The sequence below is a fragment of the Amphiura filiformis genome, chromosome 1 (assembly GCF_039555335.1).
Source record: "Amphiura filiformis chromosome 1, Afil_fr2py, whole genome shotgun sequence".
Taxonomy (NCBI): domain Eukaryota; kingdom Metazoa; phylum Echinodermata; class Ophiuroidea; order Amphilepidida; family Amphiuridae; genus Amphiura; species Amphiura filiformis.
The window spans coordinates 59,474,370-59,498,798 of NC_092628.1; the positions used below are offsets into that span (position 1 = coordinate 59,474,370).

General features: G+C 35.7%; 1 protein-coding gene across 1 annotated transcript in view; it reads left to right on the top strand.

The window, feature by feature from the left end:
* Nucleotides 1-24,429, top strand: part of LOC140149886 (neuronal-specific septin-3-like) — a 63,529-nt gene that overhangs the window by 33,395 nt on the left and 5,705 nt on the right. Inside the window, exons 3-10 of the mRNA XM_072171909.1 lie at nt 6,035-6,190; nt 10,088-10,261; nt 11,382-11,516; nt 12,684-12,765; nt 14,719-14,856; nt 20,281-20,398; nt 22,345-22,440; nt 23,416-23,512. Coding sequence (XP_072028010.1) covers nt 6,035-6,190; nt 10,088-10,261; nt 11,382-11,516; nt 12,684-12,765; nt 14,719-14,856; nt 20,281-20,398; nt 22,345-22,440; nt 23,416-23,512 — 996 coding nt within the window. The remainder of the gene's footprint in view (nt 1-6,034; nt 6,191-10,087; nt 10,262-11,381; nt 11,517-12,683; nt 12,766-14,718; nt 14,857-20,280; nt 20,399-22,344; nt 22,441-23,415; nt 23,513-24,429) is intronic.

Here is a 24,429-nt window from a genome sequence, read left to right on the forward strand (position 1 = left end):
CATGCATGTTGCCAGCCAGACAAGTGGACTATATTAGTACCACACCTACCTGTCAAAATGCTTGTAAGCACATAGGAATACGTGTATGAGGATACATGTGATTGTATATGTTATCTGTAGGCCTATATCTAACAGGGGAAATGATCTTGTCATTGTCTTGTGTCATCCAAAAGGTCTGCTGTTCTGAGTAGGAAATTACCTCAAGAATTTTCAAATGTTGAAATATAATAACGAACAGTGGCGTAGCCATGAATTTTATATTGGGGGGGGGGCAAGTTTTTGACACAAACCGACAAGTAATATTGTCAATTCGAGCGTAGCGAGCAACGGGTGGGGTCCAGGGGCCCGCCTTAGGGCCCCTGGTGGGGTCCAAGCCCCGGGAAGCTCTGAGGTTTTAGCGTTGTGGAGGGCCATTTTTCATGCATGTTTTTACCTTTAGGCCTATATATAGTATTTTGTTCCTTTACAATTGAGTGAAAATCACTAGAGAAGGTAAGGAAATAATGTTTTAACATGTTTTAAAGAGAAAGGTTGCTATTTAATATAGTGTTTGAAAGTTTGAAATAATTTACGTACGTAGGTTGCATAGTCCGCCGGTGTGCCTAAATACCATACAAACAAGTAATGTTGAATCAAATTTTCACATTACTGACACTTTTAGTCGGACCCAAGTTCACATGACTGACGATGCAGATGCATGATTTGCCGACCGGCCCGGACCGGCCCTCCGGGCCGGCACTTAGTAGACCACTCAAAATGAACCGACAGTCCTGTCTGAACCGACGGAATGAGCATATTGGGGGCAATTCCCCCTTGCCCCCCTCTAGCTACGCCACTGATAACGAAATGTCAATTGTAGACCTGTGTAAAGTCCTTTCACTATTTTTGGAAGACAATTTTCATCATTTTAGAAGACTTGAACCACCCAAATCCAAAAATAAACTTGTTGCATAGCTCAATGTTCATACTTCAGTGAAATCATGTTGCTGTGCATGCAGCTATGTGTAGAATATAGGATTAGGATTTGGTTTACAGATTTGACTGTTTGCTAACTGGTTTTACATTGTAATGATGACAAATCCAGGGAAGCTACTAGTACTATTATATAGCCTTTATGACCACTAGTAGCCTTTGATAGCCCCGTTGATAGCCTCCAGACAGATCCGAACCCCAGTCTGTTGGGGTCTGTCTGTAACAGACTGGGTCTGTCACAGACCTGCATATTTATTGTAGCCATGGATATTAAAATCCCTTTAAAAGGGATTGCTCAGCCATAGGTTGCCATAAATTAGGTATTGTTATTTGCCATAGATAAAGAAACCAACCATAAGACCCTTAACACATAATCATGTTTGCATGGGTGTCAATAGTTGAATGTTTCTTGTTTGTACAAACCATGTACAAACTGAGAACATTTATGCTTATATAAGTAACACATACATGTATACATGTGTTATAGAACTAGAAATCAGTTTCCAGTGATAAGCATATTCTGACGAGTGTAGGTCGGCTTCGGCTGGCTTGCATGAAACAATATTGTAAATAATGCTTTAAATAATGCTTTAATAAATCACCAAGTCTATTTTAAATGTATTCCAGCTCCCTTCTTGGTTGAGCACTTTACTGTGGATGATTTACCTTACTTGGATTTATTTATACATGTGTTATTAATGTTTGTATAAATGTTTTATACCTTAACCAAATTTGGAGTATTGGACTGCATAAAAGTTTAGCAGATTTTGGACTTCATATTTACTAAGTCTTGAGGCATGTCATTCATGGATTCTATCCTGTTTGTCCAATTTCATGGGTGGTTGCAATCCATATAGGCATACACAATCCAGACTTTCTTCCATCATCTAGGATCATGAGGATTGATGCTGCACATACATTCCATAACATAAGCATTACTTGAGTCTGCGGTGGAGTTTCGAGAATGCTGTAGGGTTTATGTCACCATGGAGATGTGGTGAGGAGATGATTGGTGATGATGGGAAAGTCTGAATGAAGCATGAGATGGGTGGGGATGGGAGATCAGATATGATGTAGCATCATCACAGACAAGATTCTATCACTCTCAAGTTGAAAGAAAGATTGAGTGACAAAGAAAGGAAGAACGAATGACACAGTTAGAAAGAATTGTCTATGATGCAGTCAATCAACATTCTATTTAGTAATTAAAAAGCCAATGTGTTAAATAACTGTCAGATGGATGACTAATTACAAGAAGTACATTATGTAATGAATCCTTGTATGCAATTGATATTGGCAGGATATCAAGGACTAAAAGGCTGATATTCCTCAAAGTATGTGAAGTAAGAATTTAATTCAAGTGGGTTGGAAACTGAGCTTGGGTTTTCCTTTTCTTGAATTTGTAGCTGTAAATTAATCACAACTTACAGTTTGCCTCTCAAAAATGGAAAAGGGTGAAATGGACTTTTTGGTAGTGACAAGTTGTTTAGCAAAATCATAATGTAAAAATGCATAATGCAGGCATGACAATTTTCAGCATTTTAGCTGATTTCAGCATTTTTTGTTATTGTTTTCAGTGTTTTTCAGCCTATTTCTGAATCTAATTCACAGAAAATGGTTAAAAAACAGTTTTCAGGTGTTTTTTTTTCAAGACCAGTGTTTATAAAGGTTAAGTGTTTGTGAATTGTTGTGTCATATAGGATGTTTGAGGACAGAAGTTACTGTATGGGACCATCCCTTGTCATGACACATGCAAAGGCCAAAGATGGATAGCAATAACCCAACCACGTCTGTTTGTGTGTTGATCAGATAACAAGCCATTTCATTGGACATAATTTTGTATGGCGTCAAAAAAAAGAGGTTATTATAGGTAAAACTGCTAAAACAAAAGTCCAGTTGAATAAGATGAATTGAGATCATTGACTGGCACATATGATCTTTCATATACCGGTAATTACCGTATATAGGGTAATATAGTCTTAAATCAGACTAATCACAGAAGCCATTAAAAATACTGTTGTATTGAACAATTTCCTACTTGTGAAGTTCACTATCAATCATCAGTATTATTATATAAAGCGGATATTGCTCACAGATCCAGTGGTTCCACACTCCAGGTTGGTTTATTGAGACATGGCACAGGTGGACAGAGGAGTACTAATAAGACTAATTATAGGTGCCATATCTTGTCTTCTAGTTACATCATGGATTGAGGTGACCCTAATTTTTTGTTTGATAGTGGTTTCAGTATAAACAATCGAGGGGAATGTCTGCATAATTTACAGTTTGAAGCAAATAGTGCTTTCTCCTGGCACAATGTCAATGAAAGACCTTCTACTACTTCCATGCTTCAACAAATTAAACTGTGGGTGAATATGAATATGGAAAAGGGGAACATGGGATAGAGTGAATTTTCTTAAAATTGGTTGATTGATTGATTGCCCGGGATTGATTGATTTTGATTGATTGATTTACTTGTTTGTTTGTTTTTTGTTTATATTATTATTTTTTTGGATTGCTTACTAGTCTGTATTGGACAGTTTATTTTTAGCTAATGTGCATATTTTTCAGTTCATTTAAACCATATTAGGAAAAAAAATATGAGCATTGAGGATTGTCAATTATTTGTTTACTTTGCTCATCATAACAGGTCTGTAACCAGAAGGAGAGAGGAAGGCTATACCCTTCCTCAAAATGGTTCACTTCTTTGTCAAATGCATATAGAATTTTTGTCTAAAAGGAGCAAAGAAGTAGGCCTATACACTTTGTGTGAAAAAACGCTTATTTCAAAGAAAGCCTCACGCCCAAGAGTTCAATTTTTTCTATTGTTTTAAAAGACGATCCCCAAGCAACTACCCTAGGAATCATTCGCTACTTAGTTCGCCATTATGCACTATATGTGGGAGAGCCTCGAACTGGCAGCATACATGAAAGGAAGAATTATGTAACCTTACACAGAACGTTATGACTAGTTCAATTCCCATTCATGCATGCTGCCAGTTCGAGGCTCTCCCCGCACATAGTGCATAATGGCGGAACTGCAAGTAGCTTAATAGGCTTGGTGTACATGCTCATTCTATAAAGCATTCATAATGTAACATGATAATATCTGAACATCTGAAGGCAGTGAACTTTAACTTAGTATTGATGGATGGCAAGGGGATTATTAAGATTGCAGGGGATATAACTTTGTGCATGTAAACCCCGGGATGTAAACATATGACAAAGTGTGGTAGTTCAAGAGCACTTTCAGTGCAAAAAGAACATGCTTTGGTTCAATTGAACACATGTGAATGTTTGGGTGCATAGGTTTGACAGGTGCATAATTTATATAAGGTTGCATGATGTGATTCTATTTGTAGAAAACATTGCATGTTGACATCCACCACAAATGAATCAAAGTGGAATAGAAATTTGCCAGTATTTACCAACTTCTTTATTTGGCTTTATTTGCTCACAATCACATACTTGTATGCTTTTGCTTATATTCCGAAGGCTAAAAGTACAGAATGATCCAACTATGTTTCACTTGTAATTGGCTTGTTCAGACGGGAGCTTGCCTCCATGTTAGCATAACAGAGAGGTAATGTGAAGTCATCATTTTAATAACACTGATCCTCTCCACACTGTCCCTCACCATTGTTAACTCTAAGCAGTATGTATTAGCTGCAGCGATCGCTTCATGTTAGTGCGCTACCACAGAGATTTCTTGGTGGTAAATCTTTCATGTTAAGTTTTGTGTTTGTTAACAGATCATTCGTTCAGAAAAGTGCTAACTCTAAGCTACCTCAGAGGTAGCTTATAGTGTTAGCCTTACTGCCTAACACGAACTTAATTCTAAGCCCATCTGAACAAGGCTATTAAGTAAGATGAAAAAAACCCCACAATTTGACAGTTTTGGAGTTTTAAGCATTTAATTGAAACAAAATCAATGTATCTTATCACACACCTCCCATAATTCTGATGAGGACCTACTTACAACATTATCCCAAAGTTTATAATTTACTGTATACTTGTCCAATTCTTTACTTTTTACATGCAAGCTGAAGATGAAAATCAGTTATGATTCTGAGTATTTTGGGAATTGAATTTTAATATAAATACATGAGAATCTACAGCAGCTTTAATATAGTTGATAGTCCTAGGCATGACCCTGTAAACCTGCTCAGGTAATCTACCCACAATTCCTCTGGCAGGATGTTGACAGGATTTCCTGCAAGATAAAACGGAAGATATTCAGTTCCACCTCAAAACTTTGTCACTTTGCATGCCATACTGAGTGCATTCTACAAGATGGTTTACATTCATGATAACTTTTTGAAGTTATCTAACAACAAATGAAAAACAATAAAGATATGTTTTTTAAATTTGAGTGTGTGCTGAAGTATGCAACTATGTAAAAAACAAATTGCTTGGCAGTTAAATTTTGCAGATCGACACATTCAGTGACATTTGTGAAATTAAATGATTACAAAAATAAATTGTTTTTATAGAACTTTCCCAGGCGGGAGAGCTGATAGTTAGCTTTTGTACAATGTTCCATGTTTCCTCTCCTGTAAAACAGGTTGCCAGTTTCACTGGTGTTTAGCCCAAGAGGTACTCAAAATGGAATGAAAATTGGAAACAAAATTATAATTAGTTATTTGTTGTTGTTGCTGTTGCTAATTAATAGTGAGTGAGATGTTTGGGATGAAGATAATTGCAGATATTTCAAGACTTAAAAAAATATGTGTGCAAAAATGAAATGTAACTCTAGTGAGAAATTGCCTTTTCATTGCACTTTATTTACCTTGTGCATAAAAGATTGGTTTCCGTAAAAGGTAATTTACCTATCATTTGTTTTATCCTGTCCTGTACAAGAATACTTACCAAAATACACATTAGGAGCCCAATTTTGGGCTGTGTTCTTAGAGCCGGCTCATATCAGTCAGCAGACACAGATCGACCCTTATCAAAACTAATTCCCAACAACTTCCTTTCTGTTGTACAAGCTATCTAGCTCTCACTCCATATACCCACACACAACTAATTTTCTGTTTTTCCTGCTGAATTTGACTTGCAGTACTGAGGAAAGCTTTCCATGAAGTTGACACTGAGAAGACGGGCAGTATTGACTCCAGCTTGGTGCCGCAGATAGCTAAGAAGATCCTTGGTACACACCCATTTGGGCTCCACAACGACGGACTGCTCTTGCAGCCTAAGGAAGTTGGAAAGAACGGTGAGTGAATGGATTGAGGAACTGAAATTTTTATTAAGGAAATAATTGTCAAGTTCTTGAGTATGTTGTATACATACACATGTATTGATGACCTCCTGCTCCACATGTAATTCCTTTAATTTGTTTTTGATGGTTTTTGTCTCTTGTTTGGTCAGTGGTGATTTCAAAGCGATCCCTGACTCCCACATTTATGTGTCGCTTAAGTGTACCGGTACCTCTGGATTATTTTGCCATGCGTCTGGCAAACTTCAAAAAAGCACTTGATTTAAAGCGTGTGCTTGTGAGGTATTTGGAGTATAATGCGCTGTGTCGATTACGTATGATAAAGTCCATAAGTGCTATGTGTAATGCACAAACCTTTTTTGCGATTTTCCCCTTATTTTCTAAAATAGCCCCATCAAATTCACTCAGTCACCATTTTTGTAAGTTCTCACATTTTTTTGGTTTCCAGTATGTGCTCCATTCCTTGTATATACAATGTAAACAAACATAGAACATGCTCAAATTGAAAGTGGAATGATGTTTGCATGCATATGTGGGTAATTTCAGTAGCACCAATGCTGAATTTTGTATACAAAGTATCACTTACCCTTAACTCCCAACAACACACTTGGCCCTAAGGGTGTGATCGCTGCTTAATAGCTGAACACTCAACAATGGTCCTACATGCATCAGCGACCCTTTATTCACTTAAACCAGGGGTGATTAGAGGGGTGTTTAATGGGTCGTTACTAAACAGCAGCTACTAATTAGAAATTGATTGCATCTGAAATGTTACAAATTTTATTGATATTAATTGTATTTTTAATTGAAATTATAATGACTTATGATCCTAATGTTCTTGGTTTCACACTTTGGAAGGCTCCAGATCAGTATCTAATAGCAATTTATCTAATTGTTCATTTTCCCAATGTCGGTTGCTAACACTGAATTTGAAATCATCCATTACTGTTATATGCATCACCTGATAGTGTTCTTCCTTCACTAGAAGACAGCTCTAAATCACACACAACTGCAAATTAGCTCATTTGAAAAACAGAATAAAAATAATGATGATAGAATAAATGCCTCTGTGCTTAAATCTGAGTTACAACCAGTGGGTATGAAGGTGTGTTGCACCCCCCCACCATGCAGTCGACCTCCAAAAAGGTCCCATTTATTTTGGGCAAAAAACATTGAAAATCAGCTTTTTTTTAAATCCCTGCACCCCCAATAAATGCTGGCTACAGGGACTGGTTTAGGAAATATAGCCAATATAGGAAATATTTTTATTGTTCTGATCATTGTTGCCCACTAAAAAAGAGAAGTGACAGTGTCATTTCACAAACTTACGGAAAAGCACCATATTTTTAATTCAGGAAGTTTACTCAATTCTAGGAATTGAATGTAGATCTATTTAAAACTTTACTGTAAAATTGATGGCTAGCAGAAAGTTAAAATCAATTTGAAACATTTTATGGCAAAATAATGGACTTTAACTAAATCTTTTTCAAATTGCAAACATTAAGCATTACTTTTTTAGTAAAATTGTAACATTTAATACTAGTTAAATACTTCTTTATTTTCAAATGAAACATTAGTATTCAGCTGAATCAATTCAAATATTAGACTGATACTGACATTATAGTTTTTATTTTAACAGGTAGGCCTTTATATTAGTTCATGCAGCTTCAAGTAACAGAAAGGAAAGTAGGGAATCATGTATTCCCTTTATCGTAACTTATTATAATAGTGAAATCTAGATTATGCAAACTGAAACTATAATTGATAAAATATGCCTACCTTGATATATAATTTTTTTTCATGGATTACTTCCTTCTTACTCAACCAATTATTTCCCATTGAATGTTTGGTGGCAAACACATACTGGTATATAATAGTGGTATGTCATTGAAACCCAGCTCTATTGTATGTGCTGAATAGTTTTGTTATTTTCTGGTTTTTTTTGTTTTTGGGTGTTTTTTTTTGTAATGTTTTAACAGTGGTTTTCAACAGTAATGTTGTAACAGCTGTACTCCCATTTCCCCAGGCATTTCCCATTTCTTCCCAGTCACCCCATACACCTGCAACACATTAATACCCCACAACACTTTCTGGCTATATATAAGACCTACACCCTCAATATTTAAATTTGAATATAAAAATCTCAGGCCACATTTGTGCTAAAAAAGACATCAGTTTACATTATAGGCAGGGGCGTAAATCCGTTTGTGAAAGTGGGGGACACACTGACAGTGGGGGAAATCAATAAATACAGTAAAAATGGCAAGAAGCGGCGTCATCGCGTCAAGCTATGCGATGCGATGCAGGGGTGTCTGAGGGGGATGTGCCCCCTGAGAAGTAAGAAACTTTTGCAAAATGAATACCTAATTGAAGCGATTTGATGGCCCATTGTGGCACTATTAGTGTGTAAAATTTTAGTTTAGAAAAGCCAAAATTTTTTGAAATGATGGTCCGGCCATGAAGCCTTTCGTGGAAAAGTTTTCCCTATTATTGTAGGCCTATAAATTACATAAATTGGCAAATGTGGAAAGCAGAAGTGAAAATGGCTACTTGTTTACCCACTACGCAGGGTGTGTAATTAGTGTGTAAAATTTTAGTTTAAAAAAGCCAAACATTTGTGAAATGACGGTCCATGAAGCCTTTTGTGGAAAAGTTTTCCCTATTTGAGATTTGAAATTTACAAGTTACTAAAGCATGCATCGCATGGATTGATGTTGCAATCAGCATGCCATGAGTCCATCTTAATACTGACTTTTTTTTGGTGATAAAATGTGACAGGCCCTGCATACCCGCACGCAATGCCTAAAATAACCACAGGCCTATATATAACCGACTGTGCGGTTTTTGTAGGCATGGGCAGTGATGGGCATACTCAATTACATGCAATTTAACCTTTCTCTTCTTTTTCTCCCTTTCTCTTCTCTTTTCTCCTTTTCTTCTCTTTTCCTTTTTTTTTTTTAGGGGTGGGGACCAAAAAGTGGGGGGGCGGGATATTTGATATTGTGTCCCCCCCCACTTTAAAAAGTGAGGGGGACGTGTCCCTCTGTCCCCCACCCGATTTACGCCCTTGATTATAGGGGCTTACTGATTTACAGAGGAACGAGTACTCCATTTCATACAGTTTTGACAACTTCTAAACATGGTCTTACAATGCAAATAACACCTCAGCTTTACTAGATAGTTGCTCAAAGGTCCTGTCTGTAAAAACAGAGTTTGTCTATTTATATGTGCCTGGATATGTGCCAATTTGGGAGAACAGAATGCCAGTAATTCATGACTGGAAACTGACTACATGAACCTGTAGCCAAGGTTCACTATCAACAGCTAAATAGGAAAAACTGATAAAGTGTTTATTGTATTTTGTAGGCAGTGTTTTGTAGGTAAAGGCCTACATTGTAAGTCTGAAGTTGTGCTGATCTGGCGCAGTTATCACATTTAGGAATATCTGGGGTTTTTTTTCATAGAATGGCATATCAACAGTTAATATTGGCTTTTATACATGTAATGTACATTTCGCTGAATGTAATTGAAGTCAAGAGATGTTGAAACTGATTAAAGGTTTTCTTCAGCTTTTCAAAGTTATCATAGTCCGTTGCAGATACACGGTATGAGAATTGGGCATATAATTATATTATTGAAAGTTTAAGAGACTGGACATGTAACTGATAATGATAGTCATATATATGCGTATTGCGTACAAGGGCAGTTTGTTGTCATGCTTTTGTGCTTGCACTGCGACTGTATAATTATTATCATTAACAGCACTACCAAACTTAGGTGAAACAATGTATAGTGAGCTAAATGTACTGCACAATAATATGCTGCTGCTTGTTTGTAAATCTGAGTTAGTTTTCTGACTTTCTGCTGATATTATTTTGTTTGTTTGTTTTCTAGGTCTGATCCAGTTTTCAGATTTTGTAGGCATCATGTCAGAAGCCATGTCACAGACGACCCAATGGGGTGCCCTTAAAACAGACATCAAAGGCTATGTAGGAATAGATACCTTACAAGAACAGATCAGAAAGAAAGCATTAAAGAAAGGATTTGAATTCAATATTATGGTTGTAGGTAAGTGAACAGATCAATGCAAGTACCATCCATGCTCCTCATATTCACAGTAGCAGCGTAAAATTTAGTATTTATTAATGGCCAATGTAATGACCCCACATTGAAGCCAGATTTTTACATCCTGCGTCATGGAAATCCTTATCGTGCGATGGATTTTTGGTCATCGCCGAGAGTTGAATTTTGTTCTACTTTGTTGTGATATCTATTGTGCTCTATGCCGGGGCTCTATGCTTCTGATTGGCTGCTGGGAAATCAAGTTCAGGTAAACATCAAATAAACCGTCTTCCTCACGATAGCGATATATTGCATGCAGTATATTTCATTTCCATCACGCAATGCCAAGTTTGGGAAAAACATCTTGGCATTGAGAGTTACTGCAATAATTGAGTATGCAACAATCTTAACATAATATGTGACCATCCACCACAACTGAGCCCGGATGTCTCCAGTGCCACTATTGAGATATGCTCCATTGAACTTAACAATAAACAATAGGAAACAAAGAATTTATTGACTGTTTTATTGATTTTTCACTACTTAAATGTCAAGTACTATAATAGACATGATATACATCATTTTAAAGCTAATTTCAAGCAGAATATTTTGGTTGAATATCTCAAAAATGATGATTGGCGACTTCAGGGCTCAGTTGTGCTGGATGGTCACATATAGAATATATTCTCCTCTATCTGTTTCTGTGGTCTCAATCCACAGTTGAGAGAATATACGCTCAAGGCCTGATGAAAAACATTGTGAAATTAGTACAAAATGTTGTTGGAAGTGGAAAATTTTGCACTACAAACATTGCTCTTTTAACAACATTTGGAATGCTTATAAATTTGTGTATTTTATTTTATTTCAATAAACATTAAATTTTAAAACAAAAATGACCAAAAAGGCAAATGTCATTGAATTGATCAAAACAGGAGTTATTAATGAGACAAATTACAGCCTCTATTGTTGTTAAATTACCAGGTTAAATCAGCACTGCTAACTTTCCTTTTTCTCTATCACTCTTTAAAAATATTTCAAGTGTGAAAACCTTTACACAGGTCTTAAGTTCTAAGTTAAATAAATATGGCTAACCTTCTTTTGTTCTCTCTTTACCATTTTCTTTAAGGGGCAAGTGGCCTGGGCAAATCTACCTTAGTCAACACACTATTCAAAGCAAAGGTCAGTCGGAGGTCATGTGCACCAGAGAAGGATCAGATCCCAATCATTCCAAAGACAGTAGAGGTTAAAGCTATTAGTCATGGTAAGTAAAATACAAGTTTACAAGACATTTGCAGAGAGGCATGAAAATGTGACATGTAAAATATTGAGGGGAAACCACTTTCAAGTTGTGTCCATATGATGGTTTGTATAGTCACAGTTCACATAATTATTCACAGGATGTTGAGGTTTAGCCCCAAAAGCAGACCTAGAAACAAAATTTCATTTCCCTGAATCAAAATTTCCAGCAAAAAATAACATTATGCCATTATTTTTATGCAGAGCCTATATATATTACGATACTTTATTTGGTCTCCAAATGCCAAAATTTCCTTCCAAATGCCAAAAGTTCCTTCCAAATGCCAAATTTAACTCCAAATGCCAAAATTTCCCCTCAAATACCAAACCAGATTTCCTTCCAAATACCAACCTTTCCACAGAAGGCACTTCATGGATTCTATATTTTTCCAGGCATGTCAAAAGTGATTTGTTAAAACTGACACTCAAGCATACACAAAAGTTAGTCCAGTTGTCGAATTTCTTGGCAACTCTGGATAAGGAATACCCCAACAACTCCAAAATATTGCCTGATGGATACAAATTTCAAAGTGGGACACAAACTTGCAGGAACACTTCATACGCCCACTTTGTAACCAAGAAAGAAAAAAAAAGTTGCCTCAAGGACTGGCTCAACTAAGGAAATTTCAAGGTGTATAAATTGAATTGAATAAAAACAACAATGACAACAGACATATAACACATCTTTAATGCCTAAATCTTTTACAAGGTCTTGAACCTCTCATCCCTCACTCAATGTTGTTGTTAATTGAAGCACATTTCATCTAATTACAGATGCCAGGCTTGGATAGAAAAGAAATACAGAATTGAAGAAATGAAGGCCACTCCTAACAATATTCTTCTGAACCTCAAGTGAAAAGAAACTCTAAATCCAATCTCAACTGCCACATTCTGCATGTGTGGATTTGAAGAGTTCTATTTTGCATGCCAAGTTTCAGATTCAGTGAGAACATTTGGCCCAATGTTCTGTTTAATTAGTGAGATAATGAGTAATGAATCAAGGTTCTTTTCATTTGTCCTTTTTCATTAGAAATTGACCATCAGAAAAGTACAAAAAAGCAAGAATAAAATTAGCATTGTTGCTGCTATTGTAATTTGTTTTAATAATTTATTATTTTGTTTTGAATTTCAGTAATTGAAGAGAATGGAGTACGTCTAAAACTCACTGTCACAGATACACCTGGATTTGGTGATCACATAAACAATGAAAACTGGTAAGATATGTGAAAGGCATATGAAGATATTTAAAGCAGACTGCAGGGCCTCTTCCACATGAAAAATAGAAACCCTAGCTTGAACTTCATACGTCAAAACTTGTTTTTTAATCTATTGTGCATTTGATATTAATTAGTCATTAAGTCTATAATTATATTTCTTTGGCTGCATTCTACCATTCATTTGGGGCTGACTTTTATGTTTATGTCTTATGATTCTTTAGTCAAGTTTCCAACAAGAACATAACCAGACCCTGAACTATTATTTTCAGCTCCCATCAAATGTATAAAGAAACCAAAACTACACATCCTTCTAATCCTTTTAAAATGCTTTAATTTTATGATTACAACTTCAAAATGTATTTTACACCTTACCAGCAATCTTATTGTATATCAGAACATTTATTTGAGTCAATGAGAAAGGTTAATCCAAGTGACCCCAGAATATCCAAACTTCCTGTGCAATAGCATTGTTTAAGGGCGATAACTTCTGTGTCTTGACTCTGGTTCTTGCAGCCTTATCTGTTCCACATCCACTGTATTAACCTCACCTCGACCTTTTGTTAATAAATGATCAAGAATCACAAATTAGGCTTAATCTTTTAAATGTAAGAAACACCTTGCTGAATATTGGAGGTATAAGCCGATTTATTTTAAGCTTATCAAAGGATTTGAAAATGCCAATCCTTTGAACACCTCCCAGCCAGTCAAAACCAATATAGCAGGTTCAGAAAAGGATAGGCCTAATTTCTGCAATTGTAATTTTTTTCTAGAAATTGTTTGTTTGTTGTTTGGATTAGCTCATTTTAAATGGAATTCAAATATTTCAGAATAATAAAATTTATTGCAAAGTAGATCATTTCAAGGTTGAATATGTGTGAAAGCTTCCAAAATATTGTAGAAACATAGACCCCGTTTACACAGAGAGAAGTCGACTTCAATTGCGACATCGAATTCAGATTGTGACTAAGGATTAGCATAAATTATTTCTTGACTGGGTGTTTACATGGTAGTCGACTTCAAAACAAATTGTGAATTCAAATTTTATGCCATCACTTGCTCATGTTTCAAATTACCATTATGAAGTCGACTTCTAATTACGTGTTCGTTTACACTGCAAAAGTCGACTTTGAAGTCGACTTTGAATTCGCAAAAGTTGCTCCGGTCATCATTCAAGTCGACTTCTGAAGTCGAGTTCAAAATGCGACGACCCTGTTTACACACAAATGAAGTCGAGTTCAAAGTCGACTAAAGTCGACTTCAGGCTCTGTGTAAACGGGGTCATAGATACACTTTAATATCAAATTATGCCAAAGTGTGTAGACTGGGAATGCAGTCCTTCACACCAATTTGGATGAGATTAAGATTTAATGTGTGATTGTAAATGGAGCTTATTCAGACTATGCCACTAGATGTGAGGATATTTTGACTCAAAAGAGAGAAGTCTATAAACTGAGCGTTCAATAGGTATATGTGATGCGATCAAGCCAAATCAGTCGGAACTCGGAAATATTGATATTGAGATATAGCCAAACAAAGGAAAATTTTTCTTTTGTTTTCTATTGTTTTGGAAACTCGTTAATTGCTCATATCTTTGGAACTGGTTGTTCAATTTCAATGGGATTTTCTGCAAAATCCAGCTTTATAAATACTTTTTACAATCCTATAGGAAACTGAAAATTTATTATTGCCGAGTTCCGACTGATTTTGCTTGATCGCATCACATATACTTGGCAGAACCTCTGGACTCTGGATGAGCATCATTCTTCCCCAAAATTTCATTTTCACTCACCAGCACATCTACCCTCGGGTTCAGAAGTAGCTACATCTGAAGGTTCAGAGGCTACATCAGGTCCGGCATGAGGTTCAGAAGCTACATCTGCCCATTATTTCACCAGTATGTTTTGTGAATTTACAGGTTCATGAATGTGTATCCAAACACTTCTCTTTCAGTTGGTTACCAATCCTGGAGTTCATCAATGAACAATATGAGAAATTCCTTTCAGAAGAAATCAACATCAGTCGTAAGAAGCAAATTCCAGATAGTAGAGTTCATGTATGTCTGTACTTCATTGCACCCACAGGTCACAGGTAAGATAGGCCTAAACACATTCTTTAGATACATGCAAGAATTGATGCTTTATGCTTTAGAATTTGCTAAAAAATGGACCATGCAATCACAAGTTTGTGGCAGTTTTCAATGTCAGTGAACAGTTTTATACCATACCAACTCAGTTTGCTTACAGTCTGTCCACATAGAAGTATGAACCAAATCTGTGGCATCAGGGGTCGATGCTTTGCGTCACACGCACTGCGTGTTAAAAAAAGACGCGTAAAGAGCATGGTGCGCTCGGAAATTACAAATCGCGCAGCAATTGGCACGCCAAAGAAACTTTTGCACACGCATTGCACTGAAATAATTATTCTCATACCTCCAGTTTCCGAGGTCTATTTACTTTGTACTTCTATGTGGACAGACTTTAGTGTTCTTCAGATTCTTTCACCACTGGGGCTAGTACAGGCTTCATATTTTGAGACTTAAGTAATTTTGCCTGTAGTCTGTATGTTCAATTTTGTCATTTAAAGATCAACAATTTAATTAAGATCCATTTTGTCATTTAATAATAATATATAATAATAATTTATTCTTATATAGCGCATTACATCAAAGACCACAAGGCGCTTTACAATTAAAACATGTGTACGTAAAAACAAAATACCCATTAAAATATAAATATAAACGCATCCCAAAAAGAAAGTATCCAGTTTGATTTTGGTCCATAAATCAACGATGGGGTATTAAATCAAGACCTACCATAAGTATGTTACAGATGAATTTATTCTGCACAGTTTGTTAGCTCATTTGTCCAAATCGATACATAATTGATGACACAATGACTTTTTGAACGCAATCACTTCAATTTTAAAAGTTGCAGTAAAATCCTATTGATTTAGTCCTGCTACTCAATATGGGTAGCGATAGATCAAGAGCATGCGCCGCAGATGTCTGGCAGTCATTGATGCAGCAGGAGGACATACCAGATATTGACTGTGAAGTGTGAAGGGTAAAACATTGAGGAAGGAGTAAAAGAGTATCTGTATTGAATAAAACACATAAAGTGAAGTCAAACAGTCTCAGACCGTCTCTGTTATTGTGCACCTTTATGAAGAATCAAGAGAAGCAGGAAAACCACATCAATAGGGATTATTGCAACTTTTATAATTGGGGTGATTGCATTTTAGAGATCACTGTGTCATCAGTTCTGCATCGATTTGGACAAATGAGATATCAAACTGTGCGGAATAAATTCATCTGTAACATACGTTTGGTAGGTCTTGATGTAAGACCCCATCTTTGATTTATGGACCAAAATCAAACTGGATACTTTCTTTTTGGGATGTGTTTACATCAATAAAAAATTAGAAACAAATGAAATAGGCACACGATGAACATTGCACGGTATTGCACGGACAAATACATGCAAAATGAGCAAAGAAACAACTAAGTGAAATGTTCAAAGTGACGGCATAAGCAATAAAGCAAAATAAGTTTAACCAGACAACAATTTTGAATAAAAAACAGCAATATACTGCTTACAAATATCAAACAGAAGATGAAATTAGAATCATAAAACACAATTTTTTTTAAAGCCAAGCTGTATACACTACATAGATAACACGTGAGTAGAAAACAAAAATGAAAATGAAGTATATTTAATACAGCGAAGCAATATAACACATGATCAATTCAATGTAATATCAAAAATGGCAAAACACAGTATCAAATTGAATAAGAAAAAATTCTAAACAAATAAGGATATTTTTAACGCAAATAATACCAATAAAGATCAACAATTTAATTAAGACCCAATATTTAAATTTGATTACTAAAGACTGACCCAGACAAAATCAGTCTTTGAAGAAACACTTGCTTTGTACCCTCTTCCCATACACTCTAAGTCTCACATAATAAAACTTCAACCATTTTGCTTCCTTCTCATTCAGTAGCACTATAGTCTGGTTTATATGTAGGCCCTAATGTTTCAATGAAAATGTTGACATGCATCACGTACAGTAGAATATTTTGACATATTATTTATAAACATTTGAATTTGTATGAATTTATGAACAGGTGATACCTTTCATGTTGTCATATTCATGTTAGGGTGAATTTGTCATGCAAGATCAAGGTCAGGAATTGAAATTCAAAGTGAAAAGGGAACTATGGGTTATATAGTAATGTCTTCATTAGAGGATATAGAAGTATATCATTCTTTCAAAATTCATTATCGCAGTAGTAAGATATAGAAAATGTAATGAGAGTGAACGGGTGTCAAATGCTTTGTTCCCAGGATACATCAGTTAAAACGTTTAGAAGCCCTGGGGAGGGTAAAATTGGGGGGGCAAGAAATTTTGGCAAGTCGAAGGGGGGGCAAGCAATTTTGGCAAGCCGAGAGGGGGGGGGCAAGCGATTTTGGCACGCATTCATGGGGCGCCTTTTTAATAAAACGCTCTAAAAAGGCTTAGGAAAACAGCACGGAAACGCTTAAATATGCAACTTTTCCTGCTCGCTGCGCCCGCAACATAAATCTAGACCATTTGAGGTTTGCAATTTGGGATCCCAAAATTTGGCATGTTCAAGGGGGGCAAAGAATTTTGGCGGGCGAGGGGGGGGCAAGCGATTTTTGGCGGGCCGAGAGGGGGGGGGCAAGCGATTTTTGGCGAGACGTTTGGAAATTTTACCCCCCGGGGGGGCTCATAATTATTGCACAGCCCCTAAAACAAAAGTAAAACAAAAACATAATTTATCAACATTTTAAGACTTCAAATATATCAGAAAATTACAAATATTTTGACAACATAACCTGTGCACACAGTTAGTAGGTGAAATGTAAGTATTTGTGGGTAAAAATATTTTAATGAGGCATACTGAATTTTCAACAAAGCATGTATATATCATGTCCACTAGTAAACAGACATGCGGTGATGGGATTAACAAGTTTTACTCATTCATCTAGAACTTGAAAGGTTTCATGTGGTTGAACAAAATGTACACAGTAATATTTTAAGCCTATAGAGTCATACTGTTACTTCACATCATTCAAAGGAAGCCAGAGGTTTTAAATATGTTGGTTCAAGATATGAACCACTCAGAAATTGTAGCCAAACCCCAATGACAATGAATTATAAGTCGGCATAGTTACCAGACAAAGAGTGGTTTGCGGGATTAATTGGGGTGATTTTGTGAGAGAAATTTAAGATGACATCCTTTGGTAGGAAACGTGTAGAAATGTGTGCACAAAACAATTAATCATGTTTCATAACCATCAGGTTCATTGTATGTTCAATGTTCTAGATAAATGTGAAAATAGGGTCAAGTAACCAGAATACTCTCAAGTAACTCAAATTGTACTTGAATGAGTGCATGCAAAGCCTACTTTGTAGCGGTGGTGTAACCATGTGGGGGAAAGGGGAAGCAGCCTCCATCTTTCGGGGCATTGGCTCATTTTGCCCATTTGTTATCATTTTTCCCAGATTTTACTATTTTCATCAAATTTTCCCCTCCTCCTAACAGCCACTTTGCCTCCCTCCCTCCTCCCTCTGGAAAATGGAAAATCCTGGTAGATTTTAAAAGAGGGCTAAGAAGTAGACTAGCAAATCAGGACATCTGCAGTTCATGTACATCCGCAATTTACCATGAGATTTCTCATATGTAATTGTAGGCTATATCCTCATTCAAAAGCACACACCCCACATACAATGTAGGCCTACATGCATGATAAGTGCTGTGACATATGTTTTTGTGCACTTTTTGACCTGAAACTTTGTCATCAACCTTGACTGGTAAGATACATTTGTTATTTTATCAAATAAAATAAATGTCAAGTCCATGTAAACATTGTATGTGTGTCAGCAATAAATAGAATGAGACCTAGTTTGTATTGGTAAGTGACTCAAGGAAATAGCTCCTAATTGAATCAAATACAAGGATCAAAATATTAGGGAATCAAGTTCACTCAAGTACTGTGGCATGCAAAACCAAGAATTTACAAGTTTGTTTAAAACAGTTTTTTTGATACATGTAATTTTGCTAGTTGAACAAAATCGGTGGTGTTAACAATTAACATTATTTGATAGTAGATTTGTTTTCATATGAAGAATTTGTGATGTTTCTTGTTCAAAGATGTTATATCTTCAGCGTTAGTTGGCCCTTTAAAATTAAACATCCATGTGATCCAGTCCATATCATATTTTATTTTACTTTTTACTGAAAAGGTCCAATTTATTGAAGTCCTGACCTGCACCCACCCAGCTAGCAGCTCCTAGCCATGTGCCTGTGTAATTGTTCTCAATGCTCTCCATAAACATAGTGCATGTGCCTCCTGCACATGGAACCATTATTTGATATGAACAAATGAAAATAGTTTTTTTTATTTTGAAGCCTGATCTGTCAATGGGTACTAACATGTGGGATTTCTCAATGAATAAAATGTATCATGAAGGAAAAGCCTTTATATTCCAAGCAGGTCACAAAAAGGGCAAACTGGGTTTGTTTTGTATAGTATTCTATTGCCATTGCTTTACAGTATGCTCTGAAACATGAGTATGTGCTATGTGTGCATGTCTTTTATCACACCAGATTTTAATGCTGATTCTCAAGAATCAGATTTCTCAAGAATCAGATTTCTAATTGTCAAGTTGCACATTTTGGTTTTGTTTTTCTCCATAAAATGAAAATAATAAAAAAAAGATGGATCCCTTGAGGGTCTTAAATTCAGGGTATGTTTTAAATATCATTTTCTGGAGACCACATGAACCCATAAAATCTACTCTCAACTGCCAAGTTGGCCAATTACAAGCACAATTGACAGTGTCAAGTCCAAGGTGAAATATGGGTCTCTAAAATCTGAAATTATTGTAAAAAGATGGTTGAATTTAATTTTATTGAGGTTAACAAATTTTTACAATGTCAAGTAATGTAAATAAACTGCTTTGCTTCAATTTTATTGAAAGTTGAATTTTAGAAAGTTCAAAGTCAAACAAGTGTCAAGGCTGCCTTGTGTTGAAAAAGTGGAAAGATCCATACTACAAGATTCATATTGTGGCTACCTAGTACCTGCACAGGTACATTGTTGCCAAGGTACATGGTACACATGAGAAAACCTACACCGTACCAATGTTGCTACTGCGCAGGACCCACCAGCATTAGTGTGTACTGCACTGCAATGGTACTCCCCTGGTACTACACAGTACAAGCCAAGTACCTTGGTGACAGTGTACCTGTGTAGGCAGCCACAATAGGAATCTTGCAGTGTAGTTACTAAATATTGTTCAGTATCAAGTCTGGTTAGTAGTTCTTGTGAATGTCCCCCAAGAAAGTCTGAAGTATGAAAGGAAACAAGTTGTATGCTGAATAGAAAGCAGACAGTGGTTTCTCCCCAGTCTGTGTGATTTGTGTTGTTATTATGATGTTCATTCTGATATTTCTATGTATGTGGTGGTTTGTTTTTTCAGTTTGAAGCCACTGGACACAGAGTTTATGAAGAAACTGGATAAAGTTGTCAATGTTATACCTGTCATAGCCAAGGCAGATACACTCACAGTAGAAGAAAGAACATTATTTAAACAAAGGGTAAGTCAACGCATTCTGGTGATTTCGTACAAAAATGTTGTCATTTATCCATACATTAGTACTACACCAGCATATCTTCAATCTGTAAATAAATCTATGACAAGGACTACCCTTCACTCAAAATATCATAACAACCCTGCTACTGAATTGTTTAGGGAGCCTATTTGGGTTTTTTTTTTCAGAACATACCAGTTTTTATCATAAAAATAAGCAAAAAAATGCTCCTATATTTCCCCAAAATATAGTTTTCTGTGGTGGGAGATATGTCACAAATTTTCCTTCAGGACTTTCTGGTTTGCTATAATGCATGTTGTGTGGAGGTAGGAGTGGTGCTGTTAGAAAATTATATAATCACTCAGTCATTTTATAATGAAAGCTGATTCAATTCATGTGTAAATTGTGCATATGAGACCATACAAGTGAACCCAAATAGCAGTGAAGACATGCAGGGTTTGACAGGATAAGGCAGATGTCAACCTATCATTGTCAATTAGTCTCTATACTGTAGTATGGTTTCTGTTGTTGCTAATAGGGACTCCATTAATCCAATGATGTTCATTAATCATGCTGACAAAACACAGATATGCAGATGAACTTTTGAAACCCATATACTCAACTTGATTTATATCAAGGTTTGGTGTGGATGTTTGTGAAACTATGTCAATTCAAAATTGTGAATGTGATGACAACGGGGATGATAACACCCTATAATTGTGTAGATCTATGTCGAACTGTGTATTGTTCATTTTTGTTGTTTAAATAATTTCTTGTAAGAAATTTCATGCCTTTTTAAATCGGTGCTCACTGTATGTTTCATATGCTAAAACTTCAAATAGCTTTTTGGCATTGCTCCCCTGACTCCAACCAAGGGGGTCTGCCTCATGGATCCCTGCTGCCCCCTCAACCCCTGAATGAATGTCACCACCCTATCAAATATACGTTGTACCGTAGTGTCACCACTGTCCCACTGCTATTACTTTCTGTTTTGGGTGCGGGGAAGCCAGCTGATGATCATGATATAAATTAATATTTGTAATTTTATACACAATAATATTGGCTTCCAATTAATATATTTCTTGGATATTTTATTTATGGATTTTGGTATCCCAGATGTATATATTTCTACCTATAAGGTGTTGTATCCATGTGCTTAACACTGTGGCCTATGGTTTAAACATAGCATGGATTGTGCTAATGTCATCATAAATTATTGCTGCCATAGTTAGCCATAGTGTGTCAGGAGTGTTTTATAGAAGTCATTTGCTATGACTCACTCATTGGAAATTTGTGTCCCTGATATATTATGGGGAAGGGGATTTCCTCTGACACTAGTGTCATACCATATAGACTAGGCTTACTATCCCACTATGATTTATTGCTAATAATATTGGTTGATCAGGAAACTGTGTAGTAAATATTTACAGGGCGTTTGTTTTGAGAACATCAGAAAGACTTCATAATATAGAAAATATTAAAATGGTGACACATAGGCCTGAATGTATGTCATTTATTTTATTATACTTGTTGTTTCTGTTATTATTATTATTGCAGTGCAACATGTATCAATTTTTACTTATTTTCAATCAAATTTGAACTAATTTCCTCAAAGTTACACAATTTTACTTTAGTTTCATGTATATACTTAAATAAAGAAAACAAAAGTCATTCAAAATACTTTATATGGGCAATTTTAGTACGAAAATGTAGAGTTACCCTTCCTATATGCAGCATGCATGTTAATTCACTCTGTAAACTGTTGGTAAAAACATCAATTCCTAATTTATAAATGAATTTCCAGGCTTCTTAATGATCTCCTTTGCTGTTTTGTTTATTGGAGAGGGGTGCTGTGAAGCATCACAAAATTAATGTTTCTTCCAAATGTTCTGTCACTTTGCGTTTTCATAATTGTGCTATTTTCGTTGTCTTCCTTTCCTATCTAACATCAGATAATGGCAGATCTTGGCAGAGAGGGCATATCTACATACCCAATGAAGGACTTAGAAATGGATGATGAAGATGCACAAATTAATGAAAGTCTCAGGGTAAGTCTACATCACAGGCAACATGTTTAAACAAACAGTATTGTCTGCTGACTGCAGCCCAGGCCATATGTCATGATCATGAGGGTTTCATTTTTACGAATTTTGTGAATCATCCACAGCTGTGAAATTAAAGACACTCTAAATCTTCCATAATGCATTGGACACATATGAGTCAGGATGTAGCAACTGTGAGCAAGATGCTAAATGTTCCTTGTGCATCAAATCATCAAAATAACATGAGAATATTGACTGATACATTATTTGACATTCATTGCAGACAAGCTAACGAAGGCAACTTGAAGTAAATGCAATGGGATGTGACCAACATGAATTGGATGTTTCAAATTGAATTTCTTTTATAAATTGCTGAATTGCACATTGTGAATGCTAAATTTTGTTGACTTAATACCTCTATCCAAATTAAATAATATTTTCAGAATAGCACATTTTATAACAATTATTTTGACAGGTAGCGCAAAATGAAATCCAACTTATTTATCTTTGATTGTATTGACATGGTCCATTTTGCATAAATAAAATTCAAAATTATAGTCTGATGTAAATAGGTACATTGTACAGTTGCTGTTTGATCGTTATGGAATGTTGCTTTGGAGCATTATTTAGTCCAATTCAATTTGACTTAGTTGTGTCTTGTGCTAGTGCAAACAGTTAAATTAATTTATGTTTTTCACATATTTAATGATAGTGTAAACATCCATTTACGTGAATTACTTTATAACAGTCCTCTATCGGTCAAAAGTAAATTTAAGGTAGAAACCGGATTATGACTTTTTCATGAGTGTAAAGGGGGTCTAGGTTTGCAAAATGTATACAAATTGTGATATTCATGCATACCATAAAATTGTGACAGGGTTGGAAGTGACTGCTATATGTTTAGAAACAATTCAGTGGAAACCATGTTTGTTTTTGTTAATTGAAAAATAACAATGATGAATTATGTTTTTTTTTTTTTTTTTTCAAATGCCATTTGCAGTTGTTGGCAGTGACAAGTCACATACAGTAGATGGTAATGAAGTGCTAGGCAGACTAACAAATTGGGGACTCATTGAAGGTAAGGAAATCAACTAACCCCTTTCCCTCAGTCCTAACTTTAAATGATAACCTTAATTCCAACTCTAATCTTAATGCGATAAATAGCCTGAAAATGCCTATCAAACTTGACACAAGTACTATATAGTAGCATTAAGGTTGAGGACGTACAAGTGGGATGTGCATAAAACACAACAACCCCTCGACAAGTTTTACCCTGCTGGCATGAATATCCCGAAACTAGGGTGCCTTTCACCAAATATTGTCCCCAAACAATATTTTAGTCAAAAATGCACCCTATTCCTACTATCTTTGTGTAGGATGCTCTTTCACCCTCCTTCCAAACCACAACTCATCATGGTTGATGACTATTGTCAAATTGTAACGGTCAGTCATCATTTCTAATAAAAAATTAAGTCTTCATTTTCAGAAAACTTCAAAGACCTTCTTAAAATAGATTGTTGACACATTTGTGTAGACTATTTTTAGAATTGGCCATTTGTCTGGTTACGTTGGATGCAGTCCAGTGTTTGGCAAAACCCCAAACCAACTTAAAATTTAATTTTGACATCCTTAAATGAAAACTAAACCTTAAAGCTTTTCACATCAATTGTTTCTCAAGTTCAATTCACAGAGAAACATGAACCATATCAACAAGAAAAAAGAATTATTGATGTTTGATGGCAGGGCTTAAACGCAAGATGGAGTAAATGACATACACACTGTTTATGCAAGCGTGTATTATGTTACTTATAAAGAATTTATTAAAAAAAATAGTTTTGAATGGAATTCAGCAGCAGGTTCAGGGTCAGGTTTTTAAAATCAGAACTTGCATATCAAATATCTTAGTTGTTGATGTCAAAATTAAATGACTGTATAATAGTCCTTTAACCTTACAGGTGGAGCATTACAAATTTATACACAAGAAATTTAAGTAGG